This window comes from Psittacula echo, assembly GCF_963264785.1.
Source record: "Psittacula echo genome assembly, chromosome: 5".
Lineage (NCBI taxonomy): Eukaryota > Metazoa > Chordata > Aves > Psittaciformes > Psittacidae > Psittacula > Psittacula echo.
In genome coordinates this window covers 50,464,264-50,481,219 of record NC_137739.1, presented here as the reverse complement: position 1 = coordinate 50,481,219, position 16,956 = coordinate 50,464,264, and the positions used below count along the sequence as shown (strand labels likewise).

At 39.8% G+C, this 16,956-nt stretch overlaps 1 protein-coding gene across 2 annotated transcripts; it reads right to left on the bottom strand.

Moving 5' to 3' along the window:
* Positions 1–3,157: 3,157 nt before the first annotated feature.
* PSMA6 (proteasome 20S subunit alpha 6) lies at positions 3,158–16,956 on the bottom strand. 2 transcript variants are annotated; one of them, XM_080617115.1, is made up of 7 exons: positions 16,789–16,956; positions 12,650–12,744; positions 11,242–11,323; positions 10,842–10,997; positions 8,776–8,954; positions 5,979–6,073; positions 3,158–4,292 (listed from the first exon to the last, which is right to left on the bottom strand). In XM_080617115.1, exons 1-7 carry the CDS (start codon positions 16,862–16,864, stop codon positions 4,235–4,237), a joined length of 741 nt encoding a protein of 246 aa, XP_080473241.1. In that variant the 5' UTR covers positions 16,865–16,956; the 3' UTR covers positions 3,158–4,234. The 2 variants fall into 2 exon arrangements, with proteins under 2 accessions (XP_080473241.1, XP_080473242.1); XM_080617116.1 differs by lacking the exon at positions 16,789–16,956 and adding an exon at positions 13,879–13,896.

Sequence of the window (16,956 nt, the reverse complement as noted above, 5' to 3'; positions counted from 1 at the left end):
ACTACAAAGTTTTATTCTCTAACTTGAGAGAGGGTTGCTTTCTAGACTAAGAAATCCCATAAAGGATTAAATAGCTTATGTTCACAAGTCTCTATGCCAATGGATGTCACAAGAGGCAGTTTCTGGGACAGAAACATACAATTTGCTGGTAAAAAAAATCACAGCCTGGCTTTGTGTCTCCTCATCTGTCCTACACCATGCTTTAGCTAAAGCTTAGCTAGAAAACTTTATTCCACAGGCTTGTGGTTCAATATATGGATCAGTGAAGCCACAATGAGTTGCACAGCAAAGCCATGTAGTGCATCTGCTGCACTGGAAAGCTTAGCTAGGGCTGTCAGGTTCTAAAAAAAGGACCAGGAGAAAAATACTAACCCAAAAAATGGAAAACCACATTTCTTTGTATATAACTCAATTCTGCCAGATGCAGTTGGCTGGATATTGACCCAGTGATCTGCTGGGTCTGTTTATTTACCAGGTTTACTGTCAAGTATATTACAGTTTACATATCTAACACTGTAGCACAGAATTTTCATGGCGAACGTTGACACAGGTAAGACTGCTCCTAGAGAAAAGGTTATTGTGCTAAAAAAAGCCTCGTGAACAGCAGTAAATACTGCTAATAGTTGAGAGTTTTATCAGTCATTTAAGAAATGCAAGTGTATCTGTACAGACATAGTACAAAGGACAGGATAAAGTGGTTTGGTGGTTGTTTTCCTTTTTTTCTGAGGGCTTGTTTTTGTTTTACAATGTGAAAACTATGATAAACAAAAAATCCAGACACTATTTTCATCAGCTGTGCATCAGCATAAGATGCTGCTTGGTTTAGTTTGGGCATGAGAGGTTTAAGTTCACTGTTCCAACAAATCCTGAACTACAGGATGTCTTGCATTGTTTCCAAATTGTTTGGGTTATGGCAAAACAAAGAGAACAGAACAAACTGTTACTAGCAAGAACTGGCTGGAACAAGCTATGACAATTTAAGAATTTCCCATCTTAAAAAAAATTAAAAAAAAATTAAAAAATCACTGATTACAGAATGAAAAGCAATGTCTCTGCCATTATTACCCCAGAACAAAACATGAATACTGTCATGGAAACACTTCAAAGAACTTGATCTCATGAGCCAACAATGCTGCTGCTAGGAAGAACTCAAAACAGTGGGTTTTGCATCTGTATCAGGAAAAAAATAGTAAAGTTGTTTGTTTTCACAATCTAGTTCTTTCATCTTACTTCCCACAATGTGCACTGAACAAAAATATTTCTTATTAGGTACACCTGGACATTGGCTTAATGAGGAACAAGACAGAGAAGGAAGAGAAAAATGCAGCATATTATTCCATGTGATTAAAATTGCTGTAATATATCTACACATACTCACTCCACCTGAACTCCCCATCTACCTCTCTGTGCTGCTCAGACTGTCACCACTGGAGGCTTTACAGTGAAAAAAGATAGGGTCTAAACATTGTGCATTACAAGTCTATTCAAAAGAAGTCGATTCAAAGCACATGTTGCACTTGAGAAGTACTGGAAATCCTGGAACAGTTCATTACTGCCTGCCTTAACATCTTTTGTTCCCAGGATGAATACACAGATAGCTCCTGATGACCCACAGACAATTTATGTTAAGATTCCCTATTAAGCTATTTCTGTCTATAATACCTGCTGTTACTGCTTCTGGGACCCCCTTAGGGAGTGAGCAAGGCTGCTCAGAAGAAATCCAGATGCTTTGCACATAATCCATCTGATTTACCTAAGCTGACAGCACGTATGCGGCGTTTGCATCCTTACACTCTACACCTCAAATAAAGAGCACTGGGAACATAACGTGGACACAGTTACAAGGCTGTGCAGAGCCAGTCCGAGTTTAGTATGGGTAACACTGAACTGGGTCTATATGCAAATAAGACTTACTCCTATTCCTGCTTCATTACTTGTGCATTCACAACATAACTGCACCTGCCAGAGTTTTCAGCACTGGCAAACAAACCATGAATACATGGAGCGAGCCCAAGTCTGGTATTACTCTTGATAAGCTCTACCCAAACCAGAAGTGTGCCAGGTTTGGAACAGCAGGTGATATCAGGTACAGTTCAACACCACTCATGGCTGCTACACAGTTGTGTTGCAGGTGCTATCTGCTCCAGGGTGTGAGGAATGCAATCATGTGTATGTGTAATACATGGGGTTTTTTTCCATTAGGTCAGGTATCCCCATCTGCACAGCTGCCTTTATCTTAAACAACAAAAAGCTCTGACTGGAAAAGAAAAATCCCCATCATTAGTATGAAAAGAGAACTGTGAATTTCCACTATAGGACAATATACCAGCAAAAATGGTATTTCAGTTGCTGCAATTTTAACTTTGCTTATTAACACATGATGTAACATACCGAAGAAATATATTGTAGACAGCTTATTTCATCATCTCTGAACACAAGATATGATGTTCCGTATTGCAAAAGCATTAAGGTATGAACAAACACCCATTGCTCTCAGAACCACCACCCGAGTTATACAATCACATGCAAGCTCCAAAATTTAGTATTAAAGGCATTGCAGAGTGTTTAGCTACTAAAATACCATACAAACATGCACTAGTCATACAGCTCCCTGATTGTCATCTTCTTCTTCATTTGTTTTGTTCAAGAAGTCATTAGTGAAGTTTCATACACTTAATTAAAGCTGATAGAGAACAAAGTATCAGTGGATTATATTTTATGGCAGAGGAAATGATGACTTAAATCTACTAAAATTTCACGTTGTTATACAAGTGGAGTATTAGGAAGAAAGGTCCCAGGAAGTTTCAGAAACTCAGCCGTCACTGACAGATGGACAGACCTCTCCAAATGTGCCATTAGTCCTGCCAACTGTTGCACAAACGCACACAGAATTCACAGATAACCTACCCAAAACCAGAAGCAAGGGTGGCTTAACCTAGTCACCTATACTACACTATCTGACATGAGGGAAGCTGAAATTTGGAGGCACTAAGGGAAATTCAGGAAGCTTTGTGAAGTCAACAGTTCACAGTACATTTGAGTCTCCTCAACTCACTTATCACATAAGGTTCGCATTATCTTTTATTAAAGCCACCAAACACAGAATTACATCTCCTTTACTACAATGAACTTGAAAAATACACATTCAAGGGGCTTTAACTGTAAAGCAAGAATTTTGAAGTAATTAAAGCAAATATAGGAACAGTATGACAGAACCGAAGGTAGGGAGGTAGGTTTTATTGGCATTCTTCCAAGATGACTCCCATGTCTACCCAGCAGCTAAAAATGTCTAGTAATCTTCCCTTCGTCCTCAGTGTCTGCTTCCTCATAACTTCATATCCCTTTTTGCTGCTGAGACTGAAGCCTCTTCAGTTTCAGCAAAACAAAAATCCATTTTTCTTCACCTTGACTCTAATTTTTGCAGTGTTTTCTTTTCTTCTAACCCAGAACTTTGAAGGAGCAAGGGGAATTGCTTCCCAGGCATTCTTGTTGATGGACTTTGTCTATCAGCCAAATCCAGCCCCAACATTGTTTCTGGCGCTACTCAAAGCCTCAAAACCAGGTAGGCGATAGGAAGCCAAAATCCCAAAGGATACTATATATACAATCTATTTCCCTAAATAAATGTTAGCTTCAAAGCTCTTAATAGCAGATGTATGTTAAATTCACTACCTGCACCCCAAATAAATCAGTTTAAAGAAATGCACTGGGAATTGCAGCTCAAGTTTTTTTCCTTTAACATTTGTCCTATAACCTCATCCAAACCTGAGCAAATATTAAGGACCATCTTAATTTCCCCACAGTTAAACCAGTAATGTTACAAGCCTTTCAGTATCAGGGCAAAAAGAGAATACACGTAAATATAAGAATTATCTCAAGACATACACACCACATAATCCGATATAAAACTTTACGTCAGGAGCCAAATAGCTCAGATGAAAAATACCATGCAGAGTATAAAATTTCTCTTAAAATACAACTAAAAAGCAAGAATCACCACAAAAACATTCAAAGTATGAAGCATTTTGATAATAATTTCATAGAACTTAAAGTTAAAAAAATACATTAAAAAGAGACACTAAGTATTTCAAAAACCTCTGTTTTATTTGTACAGAGTAAAATACATCATATAGCGAACATGGTTTTCCACCCATAATCTAAAGCCATTAATAAGTGTTTTCGTTTCACCAAATATCCTGGCCAGAAGCACAGACAGTGGAAATGGGAATGCTAATTAGTCTCTCTCTGCCAGAGCTACAAGGTGCACATCAATCTCTGCTTCTGTAAGGATCCTGAAAGAACAAAATGAAATCTTAAATAGCTTAAATGATTCTTCACCTTAAACTCCAATATTATAACCTAGTACCTACACAAGTAAGTTATATACAACGCATCTTTCAGCCCTTTAAAGCCCTGCTGTTAGGGCCACAGGCCAACATTCCAATTCTTTTTGAAAAATAAAGGAAGAATCAAAGGCACTAGAAAGCAAAGAGGTAACAAATGGTAAACCAACATTCCTCATTCCTTATGACTAATATATTTGCAAGCTGGGACCTTGTGATAAGAATGGCTATGGTAATTAGTATGATACTGCAAGGGGGACACAGGTTTTCATAGCCTTCTCCCTCTACTTATCTATCCTTTCTGAAAAGGACACAGAATGATAAGTGAAGGTTGCCAGACAGCTAGCACTTGACCCTTGACCAGTAGTAGAAAAACAGGTAAAGCAGCTCCTTGCATGCTTTCTCAAAAATATCTATGCTATTCTGTTGTCCTCAGCACACAGCAAATGCAAAAACACCTGTCATCACCATGTCAAATTTAAACACATTAGACCCAAAGCTTTGAAGCCTCTCTCCAGTCCCCACCTACCAAGTAGCTAAACTAAAGCAGCAGAGGACCTACCTTCCCTACTCAGCTGTCCCTCTCTTCTCAATTTTTAAAAATTGTATATACTAAAATGTATAAAATAATAATTAAAAAAAAAAAAAAAAAAAAAAAAGGCTAAGGCAGAAATAACTGCACTCTTCTGCAGTAAGCCAGACTTACCTAAATTTTTGGTAACACATACCCAGAGGGTCTTTTTGCATTAACAAAAAAGCCCCAAAACATATTGTCCCACATTTCATGCATACGTCCACAGATATACATTGTATTGTGCAAAGACCACCAGGGACACTGTATCTGACGTGAGGTATAGCCCTCAGCAGCAAGATTTCCAGGTGCTGTCTTAATAGACTGACTGGTTTGTTGCACACAGTGCATTACACTCAGATTCAAGCAGTAACAGGGGAGGGAGAAAATAGCAGGCATCTTGCTTTCATGCTAGGTGGGAATGCAGTGTACTCAGAAAGTAGAAGTTCAAGACAGTTTCATATTGCAGGGATTTTTAAACCCAGGATCTTTTAATCTTGCCAAATTTCTTTTCTAAAATAATCTTTTAATCTTGCATTTCAAAGAATACAAATTCATAATGTGTTAACAATATACTGGAGATGTTAAAAACTGCTGCAATTACAAGATGAGCAAGAGTAATTTAAAGACCCCATTTAGAAAAAGATAAAAAAACCTACGTGACTTGCAAAATTTTCCCTAGTATAAAAACAGACTTCACTGTGTTAGTTGTCCTGACTATGATCTGGAAGTGGACTTCATATACTAGTACAAAGAAAAATCTTTATTCTTTTAAGTATGAAAAACCACCTATACCAGATGTAACTACATTTTAATCATCACATAAAGCAATACCCTTTAAAGAAACAAAAGATAACACTTTTGTTGACATCCTTTAACCATGTCAAATGTTTTAAAGATGTGTTTTGTGTTGTGTTTTTTAACAATGTTTTATACCCCTACACATTTTCAAAAACTTCAACTTCTGACATTTCTCTTTTTTTTCTTATCATTACGAAGAAGTTCAAATTAATTGCACGAAACTAGAGAAACACACACCAAGTTTTATAACACTGATCACTTACCTGAATTTAGGATTTTCCACTGTAACTACACCAACTTCTATTTCTGAAGGCTTGAAATCAATGGATAGTACAGTAGACAGGCACGTTATTGCTGTCTGAAAGATGACAAAAACCCCTACCATTAAACAGAAAGCACTAAGGTTTTGTTTTTTTTTTTTTAAATAGACATAGCATTCACAACTACCCTTCCTTCTAGTTTTATTTCCTTCCACCTCAAAACCTGAGCTGAAAAGTTTCGAATAGTTTCCCCTTGTTACAGAATACAGTCCCGCCCCAGTCCTCTCCCTAAAAAGCCCAATCTACAAAAAACAAAGGGACATGTCGGTTTCATAGCACAAAAACACCACACAACAAAACTCAAAACTTTGTCATGAGAAGATTAAAAGCCCAGGTCCCAAAAAGAGAATATGTTTCATTAGTGGCAAATAACAGACATCAGTATTACAGTCCAAAATTACTCAGAGCACATGTCACTTGTGTAGCTTCCATCTTGCCTTTTTCTTCTGGTAACTAAAATTATGTTGGCTGTTTTTAAAAGCTGTATTTCATCATGGCTTAACTTATTTTTTGTTGCACCCTAATCATAAACTATTTTAAAAGGTGTTCTTTGTAACCTCGCTCATACTTAACCCTGAAGTAGGGTCATAATAATGCCACAGATATATCCTTAAAATGATGACTGAGCACAAAAAGAAGTTTCATAGGACAGCTATATAGCTAGATGCTTATCAAATCAGTTATTTTGACATGCTGCCATTTAATTCTGATCAGCAAAGTGTTAGTAAGTGTAGAACACCAGACAAGATAAACTTTATTTTCAGTAGGATAATATATTGATTCTGCAATAATTCTATAAGACCATATAAGATGCATTATCAGAAGACTGCTAAGTTGTAAAAAAACCCCACTAAACTAAGAAAACCCAGAGTTCTTACCCTTGGAGCAGTACCTCTCCTGCACCACAAGCTTTAAAAAAAGAAAGGCAGCGTGTGTGCAAAGAGCACAACAAAAACATGATTCTTGTTTCTGCTTGAGACTTGCTTCTCCGTGTCACTGCCAACTTTTAGAGTAACAGTGTCTGATCTATGTTCACAATCTCAGCACTTTTAAAAAGACAACTAAAGGTATAGAAGCGCAACCAGGATTTGACTGCCAGATTAATTACCAAGTACGCATCTGCACCATACCATGGAGGTTTTATGAATTAAAAACAAGAAAATAAAAAGACTGTTTCGGAGCGTGACCAGCAGGTCAAAGGAGGTGATCCTGCCCCTCTACTCTGCTCTCGTGAGACCTCACTTGGAGTATTATGTGCAGTTCTGGTGTCCTCAACATAAAAAGGACATGGAACTGTTGGAACAAGTCCAGAGGAGGGCCACGAGGATGATCAGGGGACTGGAGCACCTCCCGTATGAAGATAGGCTGAGAAAGTTGGGGCTGTTCAGCCTGGAGAAGAGAAGGCTGCGTGGAGACCTCGTAGCAGCCTTCCAGTATCTGAAGGGCGCCTACAAGGATGCTTCATCAGGGACTATTCATCAGGGACTGTAGTGACAGGACAAGGGGTAACGGGTTCAAACTTAAACAGGGGAAGTTTAGATTGGATCTAAGGAAGAAATTCTTCACTGTGAGGGTGATGAGGCACTGGAATGGGCTGCCCAGGGAGGTTGTGAATGCTCCAACCTTGGCGGTGTTCAAGGTCAGGTTGGATGAGGCCTTGGGTGACATGGTTTAGTGTGGGGTGTCCCTGCCCATGGCAGAGGGGTTGGAACTAGATGATCTTAAGGTCCTTTCCAACCCTAACTATTCTATGATTCTATGATCTACCTCTCAACAAGAGGCATGCATAATATAATCAAGCAGTGACAGAAAAATACATTTAATGTGAAAAATATTTAGCCAGGGTAAGAAAGGATCTCTGAAGTAATTGCAAATACATTCAATTTCAGGATGATTATTTAACCCCCTCAGGATGAAAGAATTCACATACTAAGGAAATCAGTACTTACTAAGATATACACTTAAACCTTATGAATTTATGCTGAAGAACTTTCTGGTTAAATGGTACTTTCACAGCAATGTAGATTTCACAAGTAATGTAGCTGAAGGTCTAAATCTGCAAAGCACTCACAGGGATCTCAATACAATAATCTTACAGGGGCATCAGTTGTTGTTATTCTACATTTCAACTGCTCATCTTGTGACACGGAAAACGTAACATTATGAGAGAAGAACAAGGCCTGGCAGGGGAAACAGGTATGCCACAAAAAAGGACTGTTCAGACAGATCTCTATAGCGTAAGTGAAAAATTAAGGATGATTTATAAACTAAGTTCATTGGATTATTTTATAAGTGGGATACATCTTTTTCATGGGCCATGAACACCAGCTGTTGTGCTTACTGTAAGAACTGTTATGTTGACTAAACTGACAGACAAGCACTACCATGTCCTGTTTGAAACGCTTTCTAACACAATGACTGTTTTAAGTGCCACTAAATGGAAATTGCACTGGTATCCCCAGAATCAAGCATTGTAGTAACAAACCACCTGCTACAGCGGAAGTGCTACAATTACAGATTCTGCTTCAGCTAACGTAAAGCAGGTTCGATGACCATTCAAGCATTTGCAAAATACCTCCAAAAGATTCTCTGGTTAGAGTAGCTGTATTTGCTCTGGCAGCAATACAGAACTGTAAGAAAACAGGAAATGCCTAACTGCATTCCTCTACATCAAAAGCCTGCATACAGCGTGTTCATTAAAAAAACTTTATCAGATCTTTAATTCCTTCTGCTGGCCTACCTCTACCGTTTGTTCGTATGTCCAATCAAATTTCTTCTTTACTTTCTTTTCAAGGAAACTGGTTGACTCTGTCTGTTTAACTCCTGCAGCTGTGGCCTTGAATCCACAGTAGTAACCTGCTGGATCACACTTGTATACCTGAGGGCCGTGTTCTTCATCGATACCAATCAAAATCATACCTTGAAGAGAAAATTTGTTAATTTGTTTCTTTCCCCAATTTTAGCAATTTCGCTAAGCTGAAGAACAGATTAGATACCCCCCTTCTATGAAAATCATGCATGCACAGCAGTACATTTTTGGGAACCAATCCCACACCAAGAGCTGCGACTTCCTCTTTATCTACAATTTGCCATTTGTTACCAGCATCTTCTTAACAGGCATGCAACTCCATTTAGTGCAAACTAGATTTCTGTCATTACCAAAGAAGGCTCCTCATTAAATGTAGAAACAGTTTTGCCATGTGTGTAGAGAACCACAAAGTCAGGAAATACAAGTATTTAATCCCAATACAAAGTTAACCCAGCCACAGTTCACATCCTGCTTACTATATGGCACCTTCAAAAAGTGTAAACAATAGTTCTATTAACAGGTGCCTTCCACAAGAAAGCAACTTTACAAATATGTTGAAACTAATGGAAATATTAAAAGATCAACTTTAGATTTCTCAACTGCAATTCTGAAAAGCTCTGCATTACATCCCTTTTCCTCTTCAAAGGAAAAGATAATTAAAAAAAAAAAAATCTGGAAAAATTGTGGAATGTGGAAATAACAGAACATAGAACTCAGTCTTTGAAGATCATCTGATTAAGTGCTTCAAGTTGGATGTGACAAACTGGTCACATCACTGAAATGCATCTATGTTCACCCACACTCTAGATTTGTATAGACTCAATAGGCATATTAAAAGTAAAACAACAACAAAAAAACCACCAGAACAGGATCAAGGTTTTAAATTATATTTGCTTTACACTTGTGAAACTTTTAACTAGTAGTTACAGCTGATAAGCTTCTGAGCAGCTATTACTACAACAGATAAACAATTTCCCAGCATCTTTTCAAAAAACCTTAAGGAAAGTTAAGATATTTTCATTCATCTATTAAAAAAAAAAAACCAACAAAACAAAACAAAAACAAACCAAAAAACTCAACACCAAAAATTACTTTCCAGTAGTATGAAGGCATGGGGAAATGCCAAGGGAAGAACGAAACAATCATTCCTGAACATCACAAACATGGGAAAATTGCCCCATCATGGAAACTGTGGTGCAACCATGACTGTTACTTCTGTAGTGAGAAGTGCTGGTGCCTACTATGATTATGAGAAGTGATTCACCAATTCTGAAACTATTCCACTTAGTAGAGAGAAAAAAAAAACTTAAAAAAAACAAAAAAAAAAACAAAAAAAAAGAAAACCTAAAAAAAACCCAAACAAACCACACAACCAAAAACCAAAACAAAAAAACCCCCCAAAAACCAAAACCCACCAAGCAAGCAAAAAGAAACCCAGACAGTCTAACAGTACAGTTATAATTTGCCCACAGCCAAATGTAAGAGAAAAAACAAGTCAGAACCAACCTCAGAATACACAGATGACCAGAAATACCTACAAAAAACAACTCTGCACACATCTGTTTAATTTAAGCTGCGTCTGCTGTTATTATACAAGAGTGATGCAGAAACGCTTGCATGTCAAATATTTTTAAGCACTTCTCTACATTACATATATCATGGTTAAGAGCAAAAATCATGCAGATTTTCATCCTTAATCTGCATGATTAAGATACAGAAAATCTGCACAAGCATGGCCCCAGAAGCCAAGGTGAAATAGGACTGCACATTTTAAAGATGCTAAATCATTTACTCCAATTCAAATGCTGACTCAACAGCAAAATCATGGCTCCAATTCAAGACTTCCAACACTGCTCTCTCATTTGGCTGTTCATCCCTCTTACTTATTCAGTTACATCTGTATCTGCACAACTTTAAAATGGGTGAGATTTTCTTATACTTTAAGTTGCAAGCTTAGACAAGAAACAGAAAAGATTAATTTCATACATTATACTTACAGCAACCAAGAGGCCTCATCTCAGCATTTTGCGTATAAACCTGAGAAATATCTGCAATCCTTTTACACAGCATATCCACAGGGATGTCATAGCCATACTTGTATTTCCAGTTAGCAGCCTCATAGCGAGCTCTCTGCACCTGAGATCTGCTGTCAGCTAGACAGGAAGAACCAATATTAATTTCACTGAACATGTACCATGTTTATTCCTAGCATCGCTTGAGAATGCAAATTCCAGGGTCAACCTTAAGTCACCTTTACATGCATACATCAGAACTAGACAAGTTTTCCAAAACCAGACTGAGTGGAACAAATCTCCTAGAGCACTTATTTGTTTTATGTGACGCGAAGTTGGCAAACTACACGCTTCAGATGCTTAAAAAAGATAGTGAAATAAATACCTGTCATTCCTGTCATCACACAGCCAATGTTTTCAGTAATTCTGAATAAATGAGTCACTGTGTTGGAATCCAGTAACTTGTCCTAAAGATGAAACAGAAATAAACTAATAGAAAACACTGTCCTTTGAGTAAAAAAAAAAACAAAACAAACAAAAACCCCTAAATAAACCAACCCCCCAAAACCAGACTTGGGATACTCCTGTATCTACAGAAAAGCCCAAAAGGATCAAATAACAGCTAGAAATTGCCTTTCAGGCTCACCACTACTTACTGCTATAGGCATGAAAAGAAGAAATAGGAGAATAGGGAAGATAAAACTGCAATATCTGGAAATGGATGACAGCTAGAGTATGACCAACATCAAAGTCCTTTTCCCTCTGAAGAAACTTTGAAAACACAAAATACAAAAACTTGTGCTTATGCCTTCATTTTTAGCCGAGATAGAGTTAATTTTCTTCCTAGTAGCTGGTGCAGTGCTGCGTTTTGGCTTTAGTCTGAGAACAATGCTGATAACACACCAATGTTGCTCACCAGCGCTTACCTTGATCAAGGACTTTTCAGTGTCTCATGCTCTGCCAGTGAGGAGCGGCACAAGAAGCCGGGAGAGAGCAGAGACAGGACACCTGACCCAAACTAGCCAAAGGGATATTCCTTACTACAGAGTGTCATGCTCAGTATATAAAGTTGGGGGAGTTGGCCAGGAGGGGCTGATCGCTGCCTGGGAACGAGCTGGGCATCTTCCTTGGAGGGGGTGGGGTTTATTCCTTCCTCTATTTTCTATTACTATTGTATTATATTTTACTTTTATTTTTCAATTATTAAACTGTTCTTACTTCAACCCATGAGTTTTTACATTTTTTTACCAATTCTCCTTCCCATCCCACTGGGGGCTGGGGAGAGAATGAGGGCAAATGAACAGCTGCATGGTATTTAAGTTACTGGCTGGGCTTAAACCACAACAGCTTTTATTGCATACTGTCCTTCAAACACAAGGTTTTCCCGCTTTGTCATCACCACTCTGCTGAAACACTCATGAAATAGTTCTACTTGCTATTGGTACAACATTGTGAGTGGGTATTAAAGAAATCATGAAACTGATTATGGACCTTACAGCCCTTACAAGCCAGAGAAATGTATGCATGCTAATGTACAGCAGGACCAACTTCGTGTTTTAGCTTTATTCCTCCCACAACTACAGAGAAAACCAGTACTACGGTACTTAGTGAAGAAATGTACAATTGAGCACTAAATGGAGCTAGAACTTGTAATAAGCAGAATGATAGTAAGATAATCAATCCAAGCAGCAATACAGATCAGTGCTAACGAATATAATATCAAAGTCTCATCCCCCACACCTTTTTTCTCATCTCCTTCCAGTCCCCCCCACTCTCAAAACCAAACTACTTACAGGTACTTTCTTCTGTGTTACAATTACTGCAGAATCTTTCCCACGAACAGCGACAGAGGTAAGTCCACCTTGGTTTATGGCCTTAAATGCATATTCTAGAAAAATATGTAAATGTTAATAAAAAACAGTGTTAGAGATATCAGAACAATTAAGTCTGACACCCTCCCCTAACACAGAAATCTCACCAAGTTCTGGCTTTTTTAATACTTTAATACTTCACAACACTTGGTGTTTTTAAGGTCTTTGGTAAAATGCATGTGAGTTTCTGATAGGAATTGAAGCAACTGACTCTCTTCACAAAACCACTACCACTGCTTCCTTCAAATATTTCTAATAACTTGCCCTTTTGTTCCATTGGAATGCCTAAAAGCAACAGGATTTGTTTTAAAACAAAGAAGTTGTTTTGTGCTTGCCCAAAGTGGTCCAACCTTCACCTACAGTAACTGCAAATCCTCACAATTTTTTTAACATGCAGAAGCTTAGTATTTCAAGAATTGTTATCATTGCAAAGATGTAATTTTCTTTTGTAGATTTTAACTGATACAGATGAAAACAGAAATGATGGACCAGGCACAGAAGGTGGGGTTTAACCTCACTGTCACATTTTCTGACTTGACATTCAAACCCTGCAATGCTTTTGTTCACTTTTTAAAATGAAACCTATGCACATGCCAACTAAACAGCATTATTCAGATAAATATAATGGATTATGATTTACTTTATGTGATCCATGAAATAAATTTCCCTTGATTAATGGCTTCGAAAGCCTCAGGAACAACAACTTTATAAATTGTTTATCCAGCAATGTATGATAAATATGCGAAACTTCCTACTATCTGGTTAGGAGAGGCAAGTTTCAGGCTGTAGCTAAATGCAGATGAATTCTCTCTTAGCTATGTGAATGAAACTTGAATTTAGAATATATCTAGCTGCTAAAACTATCTTCTAAAATAAGGGAGGCAAGAAACTCATCTGTTTTAAAAGCTGCATTCAGATCTATGGAATAGACTGCACAACAGAAGAGGAATAATCTCAAAATTATAACCAACTCTTGCAATACCAGGGTCTTGATGTTCAATCTGCTGAGTCAGTGTTGTGGAAGAGCTGCCTGCCATGTATTCATGGCACTGTATTTATTACTTTCAGGCACCAGAGCATTTGCTGGTTACCCAAACATGTCATAAAGAATGTTCTCCCTTTCTCTCTGCTAGATGCACAACTCTGCTCACCTGTTCATTTGCCTTCCCCAGGATGACCAGTGCTAGCCTGCAGCAAAGCACAGAACCTGGTGAGACATGAACTAGCACTGCCCACAGACTAGTCATGTTTGAAGCCCCAGGCCAGGGCTCCGCAACACTTTTTTATCTATGTGTACAATACCTGAAGGGAGGGTGTGAAGATGAACAGCTCTTTTCAGTGGTGCCCAGTGACATGACCAGAAACAATGTGCACAAACTGAAACACGGCAGAGTCCATCTGAACATGAGGAAACACTTTTTTACTGTGAGGGTGACCAAGCACTGGCACGAGTTGCTCAGGGAGGTTGTGGAGTCTCCCTCCTTGGAGATATTTAAAAGCTGTCTGGAGGTGGTCCTGGGCAACCGGCTCTATGTGGCCCTGCTTGAGCAGGGGTTTGGACCAGATGATCCCCAGAGCTCCCTTCCAATCTCAACCATTCTGTGGGAGCAGGAACAGGTGCCCTCACAAACTAGTTCTGCTCACAAGTAGTGACAACCAGGGTTGTTGACTGAGCCGCAGTCCCCTCTTGCACCATTCTTAGTATCATTTGCATTGCTCAGTTTTCAGAAGCAAGCCAAAAAGTAAAGTGGCTCTTAAAGTATAACCAATGCAAATGGTTAGTGGTGTTTTAAGTATGTTTTCTGCTACTTTAAGTATTTCAGTAGCACTGCACATGTTCTTCCTGAGAAGAGCCATCCCTCACTGTTCCCTGGAAACATCACAACACTCACAAATTTGACACATAATTATTTTCTTCACCTACCAAAATTCCACTTAGATGAAGCATCACATTTGAAGACAGGAACTAATAGGTGGCAAGATAACACTGATGCTCTGAGGGATTTTAACAACAGTAATGAGAAATATATATGAAATAACTTACACTTTTCTAATACATCTATGTAGTGATAGACACAGTATCAGTGTAGGGATAGGAGTAATGGGTTTAAACTTAAACACAGGAAGTTCAGGTTAGATATAAGGAAGAAGTTCTTTACTGTGAGGGTGGTGAGGCACTGTAACTGGTTGCCTGAAAAAGTAGTAAATGCTCCATTCCTGGAGGTGCTTCAAAGCCAGGTTGGACAGAGCCTTGGGTGACATGGTCAGGGCGAGACACTGCCCACAGCAGGGAGGTTGGAACTAGATGATCTTAAGGTCTTTTCCAACCCTAACTATTCTATGATTCTATAATATGAGATCACTTTAAAGTCACATGAGCTTCATAAGAGAAGGGAGGGAAGAAAGATGGGCAGCTAGATTCTGACATTTGGCCAAAAGCAAACGTGAGCTTTCTGCCCATGCTGTGGCTAGATGCTGACCAAGAGAGACACTAGCGTGGCACCACGCCAGAGTTACCAGCTTGGCAGGGGGAAAAGTGAGCTCATTCTTGCTTGAAGTTAACTATGCCCATCTATGAATTTTAATTCCCATAGTATATTAGTACTTAAAATATCTCTAAGACAGCTTCAGGCGGTGTGCAGAGACTCTCAAATACATGTGCAGAGACTCGGTTCTACGAAGCCAGTAAAAGCTATGGAGGTAATGCACGTCTTTCATACATTAATTTAATTGTTGAATATACCCAGGAGGCAGAAAACTAAGGCTTGGTTTCCTCTGCTGCAGGATGCAGAAACCATTCCCAACACAAAGTATGAAATACAGAACAGCCAAAAAGGTGATGCAGACCAACCAGCCTGTTCTAATGGCAACAGAAGGTCAGAACCACTGACATCCTCTTTAAGTACTGTCCCTACCATTCATATGTATAAAGCTTACTATGCAAGTCACACACAAGCCTTATACGAACTCCAGGTACCTAGTACAGGTAACTTTCTACCTGTGTATAGACACCACAGGCACTCTCCTAGTTGCTCCTTGGAAAAAAGTCTGCTCAAGACTGAGCTGCCAGCCCATGAAGCCTATTTCACATAGCCTTCTTCCTGAGACAAACTCAAGGGCAGACACAAAAGAAACTATTGACTACCATGGAGAATTCATGCAGCCTGGTCCTAGCAACTTCCTTTGCTGGAGAACAGATGGCAGTATGGACATGCCTTGCAGTGAAGCCACTGCAGCTGGGGAAGAACCACTAAGCTCCAGGTGAAAAAGGCATCAGGATGATGCCACCAGAACAATTCATCTGGCCCTGTTATGAGGATTCTCCAGCACCACCCTCAGTGAACTGTTCTGCCAGACTGCAAGTTGACTATGTTGGTATAGAGTATTCTGCTGAAGGAGCACCATGAGGCTCTTCTGCAGAACCTGGTGTACTGTAAAAATAAGAATAAAAGGCTTAAGCCTACAGCAGCCACAGGAAGAAGCAAGATGAAGCTACACTTCAGCTTAGCTGCAGAATGCTCAAAGATACCTAGAAAAAAGGGATGCTTGCCCTGTCTCACAAGCCATGATGCACAGAACATATGGCACTCAGGTGTAGCTGTAGAGAGCATGGGTTACCTCCAAAACCTGGCTTTGTTACTCTGACATGCAGGATTTGAGGCAGCTCAAGTCCTATTTCAAACAGCTATATAAGTTCATAGGTTCCAAAACACAACGCTTGTTAAGTCTGACAAGAGAAACTGCAAAACAAAGAAATAAAGACACTTCACGGAGAGCAAACAGGCCGTTTCCCAGGCCCCCACGCCGGCATGACCGTGACTGCAGCTGCTCCAGGCTCCCACCGGGCTTCTCCCCGCACACCGCGGGGCCAGGCAGAGCGGGTACCGAGACACCTCGGCAGCGGGCAGCGCCACGCTCCCCCCTCCCCAGAGGCAGCCAGACTCAGCGGAGGCAGGCTCTCCGGGCCGGTGCGGCCCCACTCGGCGGGCAGCGGCGCAGGCAGGCCGAGCCCGTGACGAGGCAATTCAGCAGCAGCAGCATCCCCGTGTCCGGACACCCACCGACTTGGTAGAGGCGCCCCTCCGGCGAGAAGATGGTGATGTGACGGTCGAAACCGGCGCTGGAGCCTCGGGACATGGCGGGCACTGTGAGAAGGAGCGGCGCGGCCGAGGGACACACAGCATACAACAGCCCGCCGACACCGCACACACCGCACCCGACGGAGAGCT